We start from the raw sequence: 9,158 nt of genomic DNA, 5'->3' as shown, positions 1-9,158 counted from the left end.
CTTCACACCAGTTAGGCACCGCTTTTTCTTTGCATATGTTCCCCTTCTTTCGGAGATGCGAGTTAGGTTTGTTCTCTATTGCTGCTTGCAATGGCTTTACTTGTCACCAGCTTGGGCCTTCTCATGTAAAGTTTGAAGGACTGCCCTACAAATCTGACATCGGATTTTTTTTGCCATGGCAAATCGAGCGTCTTTTATGGCAACTTGTGTTTGCCGAGGATGGCAAGTTTAGCTGGCAAGCATCTCAAATCCGGCTCAGTTTGATTTTCCATGCTTAAAAATATGACGTCAGACTTTTAGCATTACCCAAGTTTGAATCAGTTTACAGTGAAATCTTTGGCGAAACACAAGATCTGGATGCTCCTTTCATCCTCTTACTGTCTATGGTTTTGGCATCTTTGTTTCATTTCAATTTTCAATTGACATGACAGGTCCTGTAGCAGAATCCACAGCTGGTGGCTTTGGTTCCTCATCTTTTGTGAGATCAATCATGAGGAAGATCTAGATCAGTGGTGCTATTATCTGGATGAGGGGCACTAAACCTGCCTTTTGGAAAAGGGGAAGAAGCTAATCCAGTTGTGCTAATCCTGCGGCCGTTGATGCTGGAGTCGGCAGGCATTATCTTGCAACGGTGGATCCAGCCAGCACTCGCTGTCCTGCTCCCCTGCCGATGCCATGGCCCAACACCTCATGATCATCTCTCAACGGTGCCCGTCCCTTAAAAGTTGTTGATCCTTGTGGCTGTCAGACAACTCATGGAGGCTGTAAAAGAGTAGGCAGGGCAGGCAGACCGGTGTTCTAATCAAGCCGACTTGATGCAAATCCCCTTGGTGTGCTTGGGGGCTGTGCACAAAAAGCAACTGCGCTCCTCAATTCTCTCTCTAATCTTTACCTTTCCTTTCGTCGCCTTCTTTCGCTTTATCTCTCTGGAGTTTGTTTATAATCAAAAGTTCAAAACAACATAACATCCAACCCTTCGGTTCATCCTTTTCACAGTACCTACTTGCTGAACGAAGTAATGTACCCTTGAAGCTTTTTAGAGAAGCTACGAAAATTGGCCCAAAATGAAAATGATATCGAGTGACCCCATTTTGACGTATATATACATATAATTTTGTTTCTGCAATTGTGTGTATTTACATACTCTTCAAGTTGATCCAATTTTATATTACTGTTGTACTAAATCGATGGGAGTAGTTGATCCACCAACCGCCATGACATTTATCATGTTTAAGGGTTCCTCGCAGATCATTTAAGCACTGCCAAGGACATCTTCCTCATAAATAAAGCAATAAACTACAGAAAAATCTAGTGCGTTGATGCGGGCATGCGAGCCATCGCGTGCCGAAGCGAGCATGTGAGCTGCCGGCTGCCGCGTTAGACTTTCGGCAAACAAAACTAGGTCCGTACAAGCATATTAGGGCAACCTGAAGGCGGACCATCAAATGTATACGGACATGTTTGAACGTGTTCATGGATCATCAAATTGGATGGAGCGCCAGCCATCCAACCGAAATCATCAAATAAAAGCGGACACCGGATTTTCATTGATTTATGGAATAATAATTTTTAGATAAAAGAAAGCCCATCAAAGAGATGGTTGCGCTCCGCCTCGTTGACGCAGAGCTGCCAAAGCTCGCAACTGATGGTGCAGGCACTAAGCATGTATGCAAGCACCATGCAATTCACGTTGATGATGCACAGGACTACCGCAACCATGGCCGTGATGGCAGCGTCAGGCGGGTGTTCCGTGTTGAGTATCGTGATTATTAAGAAAGTTAGGATAGCGTAGGATATTATTCTATCTTGCCTTATACTTTAAGATGATCATGTAATCTTATATATATGCCCACGAGGCTTAAGCAATACAACGAACGATTTCACCAAATCCATCATATTTCGCATCAAACCTTTCTCTCTCTTTCAACATGGTATCAGCCTAGTCACGATCCAAACACTAGCCGCCGCCGCTTTCGCACCCGCGCGTCGCCCCGGGGCGGTCGGCCTCCATAACCGCCGCCGGGGGCCGCACCGCCCGTACCTAGGGTTCGTCCGCCGACCGTGTTGGCCGGCTGCCCTAGAGAGTCTTTTCCCGAGCCCTTGTTCCGGGTTTTGTTCGCTCTCTCGCCGGTCGTTTTGATCGGCGTTTTTCTTTTTGGTTTACCGATCTATAATCGGATTGCGTCGCCCGCCGCCGCCCGTTGACCCCCATGAGCCTCTACTCCGACCCTGGCACGACCAGCCGGCCTCTCCTCCGACCCGGCGACCACGCGCGCCGAGGCGGCCCGTTAGGGCCAGCCGCCGTCCGCGCGTCGCCCTGCGCCGTCCGTCACCGCCCTGCTCCTACCGGGACACCTGCATCGCCCCGACCCGGCGGCCTCGCCCCGCCCATCAATCCACATCACCCGCCTCCGCCGCGTCTGCACGGCGGCCCGGCGGTCTACCTCGCCGGCCTCGTTCTCGACTGCTCGGGACGGCTACGTCAGGCTCGTCGGCTGCCTCAACTCGGGCGCCGCTGCTCCATTGGTCGCTCGGGCCTCGCTGCCCGGCCGCCGGCGCTGCTTTGGCAGCCCGGGTGCTGGTGCTGACAAGCTCGTCCGCACGACGTCCCACGCCGTCCGTCGTCGCCGCCCTCATCGCGGACTCCGCCGCCACCCCGCCTCCACCGAGCGGCGTCCCCGACCTCACGCGCGCTCGGCTTGATCACCCGCTCGCTGTCGTGATCCGCCTCATCTACGCCGCGCGGCCGACCTGGCCTGTCGGTTACGTGCGCCTCCGCAGGTCCCGTGAAGATCGTCCCGAGTACCGCGCGCCTCTCCGCCGATCGAGCATCGGTTTGCCGCTGCGTCGCCCCATCGGGCCGCAGCGCCACCGCCCCGTGGTTCTCCTCGCGACTGCATTGACTCGTGCGTCACCGTTGCGTCGACCCTTCGAGCCGTAGTGCCGCGATACGCGGTCCCCGCCGCTGCCCCGAGGTCGTCCCCGCGGTTGCACCGACTCGCGAACCGCCGTTGCCCTTCGGGTCGCAGTGTCGCGGCCCGCGGTCCCCGAGGTCTTCCCGCCGTCGCCCCGACCTGCCTGCCGCCGTTGCGTCGCCCCTTCGGGCCGTAGCGCCACGGCCCGCGGTCCACTCCGCCGTCACCGCGCGTCGACCTCCCGTGGTATGCGCCACGCCGTCTCCCTTGGCGAGGGAACGCCACCGTCCGCGCCGGTCTTCGTCACGTTGTCAGGGTTCTTCGCCTACTTCGAGCACCGCCGCCGCACTCCTAACCTAGCCGCCACCGCTCTTCTTTGGCGGCCGCCGCCGCTACCTCCGTAGCCGCCGCCGCCACCCGTCCACCCCCTTCGTCTTCGTCCAGCACCAGCTCGTCGCCAGCGTCGCCGTCATCTACCCCGCCCGCTTCATCTACTCCGACAACCGCGGGCGACATTGGCCCAGCGCCGATTGGCGCCGCAACCATCGTCGAGTCCTTCTCTGCTGGCCTCTCCGGCCTCTTCGACATGGCGTACAGCTCGTGCAGGTCCCAGTCTACGAATGCCCGGTGCTGGCAACACCGCCTGCCTTCGTCCACGACGTGTCCCCGGGCCTGGCATGCCTGGTGCGGTGCTTCATCAAATTCGTCTTCGACCGTCTACGCATGCCCGGTGCTGGCAACACCGACGCGTGCCTTCGTCTACGACGTGTCCCCGGGTTTGGCAACCCCGGCGCGACGCCTCGTCAACACCGTCTTCTCCACGGCGACTTCCTCGACACCGGCCACCCCGACTCGACATCGACCACGGCATTCTTCGCACGGCTACCTCGTCCACGGCTCCACCACCCACACTCTTCGCTACGTTGACAAACGGCACAAAGGGCTACCGCCTGCTTGAGCAACCTTGTCGGTTTCCACTCTAGCCACGACTCCGCGATGCATCGACCGTACGACTATGGGGCGGTGCCCGTCAGCTTCCCTTCGGTTTCTTCTCCAGTCTCACCGTCTGCGTTGCTACCGTTGTGACTGCGGGGGGATGTTGAGTATCGTGATTATTAGGAAAGCTAGGATAGCGTAGGATATTATTCTATGTTGCCTTGTACTCCAAGATGATCATGTACTCCTATATATATGCCCACGAGGCTCAAGCAATACAAACAACGATTCCACCAAATCCATCATATTCCGCATCAAACCTCTCTCTCCCTTCCAACACTGCCTCCAACTGCTCCTCCAAGAGCGACAGATGCTGCTACTCCGCATGTTGCAGTCTGAACACGGACACCGGCTGCTAATCCACGAGGGCCTGCTCCTCCTCAGTCAGCAACATGTTGTAGTGTTGCTCAGCCTGCAGTAGGCTGAACCTGATCACTAGTGGCTCCACCAACGCGAGCACCGGCTCCTCATCCGCCTCCTCCATCGCGATCTCGGCCATGACCATGGGATCGCCATCCTCCTTCTCCTCAGAGCTCATCTCTGGAGAGCTCGGAGACAATGCAGGCCTACCGCCAATCATCCGCGGCGCATACCTTCGCCATGATTTCCACATGGCACCCTGGCGAGAGCTTCCTCAACCACGAACGAGCGGTTCTAGCCATTGCTATCACTAACGAGCGAGGATGCGAAGGGCTCGGACGGGGTGAGAAGGGGTAGTTCGACAGCAGCTCGGACGATGGGCCAAGGGCTCGAAGGGGTAGGGTACTAAGGCATGGCCGGCTGGCTTAAACAGCCGGAGCAGGCAGAGCGGCGGGTTGAATGTAGAGCGCCGGAGTAGGCTTCCTCGGTTCCACGCCAATCACGTCCACCCTGAATGCACCGAGGGTTTCTTGAGACACGAAGAGGAGTTTTGGGTGGGTCAGTCTCGTCAGAGTACGAACGTCCGGGCTCCTCTAAATCTCCCCTAGGGTGCTGTTTGCAAGATTTCCGACATTCTGGGTCCGTGTTGTCAGAGTCCGACATGGTTGTCAGAGTCCGACATGGCAGATGTCCGACTCACAAAATTTCCCCCAGGGTTGATGCTGGTTTGCAAGATTTCGGACATCCGGACCAATAGAGACACTTTACTTGACAGTCGTTGAATGGGCAAAAGTGTTGGGGGCTGTTTGGATTGGATCAGCGGCACGCCCAGCCAATATTATTATTGGCGTTGACCAGGACACCGCAGCTTGTTTGGATTGGTTCCAACGTTTTGGCTCGCCAACTGAACCCATCTTTTCCTCTGTGCTTGTACGCCAATTCGTTGGCGAAATCAGGGGCGGCCGTACGCCAATTTGTCCGTAGCATCCAGAAACATCCAGTAAATAAGAGACAAATACGAGGACACCAATCAGGTCAAGCAACGGAACAACTTTAGTTTCGGTTCCCATCTCTATTAATTTGTTGGATGGGTGCACCCATAGACCCATAGAGGCCTTCTGCCATCACTTCACAATATGACACTTGAATTCAGTCAGGTAGGTGGACAGTACAATCCCATATAGCAGCAGCAGAACAGGAACAAAGATACATTAGGTGTAACAAGCGAAGATGGCCCCAACATCATCCTCCAAGCGCGGCTCCAGGGTCAGCCCATTGCATACTTCTGGGTCCAGCTCCTCGCTGTGGACTCATACTTCGCACGGTCGCTCTTGTACATGTGTGCAATCTCCGGAACCAACGGGTCGTCGGGGTTTGGGTCCGTTAGTAGAGAGCAGATTGAAAGGAGCACCTGGAAATAGGGGCTTGTCAGATAAACGTGCAACCGGAGAACGAATGCTGCTGCAAGGTTACTGCACAGATAGTTTAATTTTAACATGCTTTGGCTAAGCTGTAAGAATTAAAACTGCTGGAACTCCAGCTCAATGACAGGCATCACATTCACGACCGAGTTTGTTACAAAACCATGAAAAGAAAGAATTGTGTCACCTTTGAAACTGTCAATGCAGGGCTCCATTGCTCCTTCAAGATATCAAGACAGATGCTCCCATTGCTGTTGATATTTGGGTGGAAAACCTTTGTTTTAAATGCAACCTGGAAAATTGTTTCCATCATAATTTAGCTAGAGGGAATGCGGAGCTCAAGACAAGCATTTCAGATTTACTTGAAATGTTAAAAGACATTTGGCAAAGCAGTTGCAACTACTTAGATCATTGCTATAGCACAAATATTTTATCTACAAGTACTAGCATGGAACAGAAAAATAACATGAAACCCTCTCCTAGTCAACCTTTCCACCACATGGAAGTAATCATTGTTATGTAACATGCATCTCAATTATCATACTAGAGCATTTTTTCAATAAGCACAATTTGATCATCACAACTTTACTAGAGCATGCATCATGCAAGAATCATCCACTGTACACGCAAAGGACAGGAGTTGTGATAATACTAGCTTTTGATATACAGGTCCAGTGATCGACACACAAACATAGAAGGGATATGCTAATAGATGAACCATTCCCCTGACTCTGGGCTAGACAACTTTACAGTTTTGTCTGATAGGCTGGCAGTAGTATTTAAGCTTGAATCAAAAATTTGATGAGAATTAATGCAAGACGTTGGCAAGGAAGTTTCTTATAACAGGGCTTTGGGAAACCTCAAAAAGCTAGAGAGTTGAAAAGGCAGCACTCCTGTATCATCCTAGGAATAATTTCAGATCGTTGCATACACTCGACTGCATACCTTGGGTGGCTTGAATGGGTAGTCTGGGGGGAAGTGAATAGTAACCAAAAATACACCACCAGCATATGGGCTTTCCGATGGACCCATGATCGTCGCTTGCCAGTGGAACATATCTTCCGCCACAGGGCCTGTTCCGTGAAAACCAGATGTTTTAGTCACACAATGGAACCTCAATATAAATTCCCATAGTGCTATTGCACGCAATGGGCTAAGCAATGATACTTCAACAAGAGGACAGTGACAACACATTACTAGCAAAGCTTAGCAGACCACCACAGAAGAACTTTCAAGGTTAGGATGGTCAGCAATGCTTGACTACGACCATGCATATTCATGGGTACCCCACGCATCCAGACATGAACTACTCACTACACATAACCTCAAGTGTTTTTTATCCCATCAACATGTAATGATGTAGCGAGTGATTACTTGTTCAAAACGGCGAAACTACTACTTTAAACAGGGAGTCCAGATGCATAACAGCGTAAGAATTAATAACTGTAGATTATATCAAAACTGCCCTGATCATTTTTAGTGCCTATCAGCAGCTAGAAGCATTTTTGCCGTACCATTGGTAAAATGGTAGGCAAGTGTGACATTTTCGATAAAGGCACGGTTACAACACATTATTAGTAGCAAAGTTTAGCAGTTCAGGAATGCTTGACTACACGCATGCGTAGTCATGTACTCCAGAGGTTAGGATGTTCTGGAATGCTGCTTGAGCGTCCACCCAAGAACAACCATCAATATGTAATAATGACAATGCAATGACTGATTACGTGTTCAAAAGGGGGAAAGTACAATGTTAAACCGGGAGTCCAGAAATGGAAGAAATGAAGAAACTGTAGGTTACATCACAACAGTAGTAACCATTTTTAGTGCCTATCGGTAGCTAGAGGAATTTTTGCCAAACCGTTGTAATTGGTAGGCTAGCATGACTATTTGCAGTAGGTGTTTGGTCCACTGCCAATGTTTTTCCTTCAGGAACAGTACAACTACCATTTTATGTGTGCCAGTAGGCTAACTGTATTGGCTCATGAGCATGGGATATCCGGCGACCAATTTGCTCCACAACGGTTTGCCCTCCCTTTCAGATCCCCGCCGGTTACTGCAATTTCTAACGGTTCTACACAGGAATTTCCAAAAGCAGCATGTGTCTAGCAAATAAGTAGATCTTCTTAATTAATCGAGATACATATATCTAGCAACGAGGCCACGAAAACGACAAATCATCACACATGCATCTGTCACCGGGACGAGGGATCTTCCGGGGGTTGGTGGTAAATAAGTAGAGCTAGCTGGTAATAAATAAGTAGATCTGGCGGCAGAAATTACCGGCGCTGCAGGAGGTGGGGGGATCCCTCTGCAGGTCCTTGAGCTCCTTGAGGATCCGCTTGGACGCCATGGGGACGGGGCTGCCGGCTAATCAAGCGGCGGAGCTAGTTGCGATTCCGATCGGAATCGAGAGGGAGGAGGAAGTGGGACGGAGTGGGGAATAGATCGACGGGGAGCGCGTATAAGTAGTCGGGGAGGGATGGCGTGCGGAGGAGAGGAGAGGAGATTGGGTTGGGTTGGAGCGGAGGATGGTCACGGCACGCAGGGCGGTCTCCGGAAGCTTCCGGCCTGGGTGGAGCACGCGGTATTGCGTACTGGCGGCCAGGCCACACTGCTGGCTGGCTACGGTGGCCGGGTGCGCGGTCGGTCGCGTTAGACGGACGCGGCTTTCCCCGCGAGAGAGGGGAGGGTGTGGGGAAACGGGTCGGCGACGCGTCTGGTTCTCCTTCTTTTCCCTAGCTTTTCCTGGGTCCGGCCTCTTTTTTTCTTTTTCTTGCTCGACCACATGCCACTAGCACTGGGTTTTTTTCCTCTAGGGTTTCCCTTGGTCCCAAATATCCTCCGGCGGAGCCACCGCCAAAGTACCCTAGATACCGATCAGTTCCATATTTCTTCATGTCGGAAGGAGGCGGGCGTGGATCACAGTGGCAAATACTTGTTGCCTGTATTCCTCTGTAACGGACCGGGGATGATGGAGATCGTCGATCTGGAGTAGGTGAGAGGAGCAGAAGGGGGATGAGGCTTGGAGAGGAAGGAGGTTGGGATTGTAGAGGAAAGTTTAGGTTATAGAAAGAAAGTTCACCAGGCATGTCTCGCTCGGCCACAGGCGACCCCTTTTTAACTCGCACGCACACGCGAGTTCCACACGTCGGATGTGCCGTGTCACACTGACCATGGGTTGGTTAGGTGTGACACTCTCCCCTCCTTAAGCAGCTTCGTCTTCCACCCAAATTGGAGCCGCCGGATAGCGCTAGCACAGAACCTCGTAGTCTTCCTACGTCGTTGTGTCGGGAGATCCGGTGCTCTGAACCTTGAGCTGGACTACCGGCGCATCGCCATGCTTCATCATGCGCCGGTCTAGGATACACGAGGGCTCGGCCAATGTACCAGAGAGGTCTTGACGCGGGGCAGTTCTGCGAACACCGGGGTATAGTCCGGCGTGAAGGGCTTCAGTCGGGACATGTGG

At 52.5% G+C, this 9,158-nt stretch overlaps 1 protein-coding gene across 1 annotated transcript; it reads right to left on the bottom strand.

Annotated features, from left to right (window-relative positions):
* Positions 1-5,306: 5,306 nt before the first annotated feature.
* LOC123169481 (ubiquitin-conjugating enzyme E2 28) lies at positions 5,307-8,354 on the bottom strand. The gene is made up of 4 exons (XM_044587356.1): positions 7,973-8,354; positions 6,638-6,765; positions 5,880-5,984; positions 5,307-5,682 (listed from the first exon to the last, which is right to left on the bottom strand). Exons 1-4 carry the CDS (start codon positions 8,040-8,042, stop codon positions 5,539-5,541), a joined length of 447 nt encoding a protein of 148 aa, XP_044443291.1. The 5' UTR covers positions 8,043-8,354; the 3' UTR covers positions 5,307-5,538.
* Between the last annotated feature and the right edge of the window lie 804 nt (positions 8,355-9,158).

Source organism: Triticum aestivum, chromosome 7D (genome assembly GCF_018294505.1).
Source record: "Triticum aestivum cultivar Chinese Spring chromosome 7D, IWGSC CS RefSeq v2.1, whole genome shotgun sequence".
In the NCBI taxonomy this organism is placed as follows: domain Eukaryota; kingdom Viridiplantae; phylum Streptophyta; class Magnoliopsida; order Poales; family Poaceae; genus Triticum; species Triticum aestivum.
The sequence above is the reverse complement of the archived record's forward strand: the minus strand, read 5'-3'. Positions and strand labels throughout refer to the sequence as shown.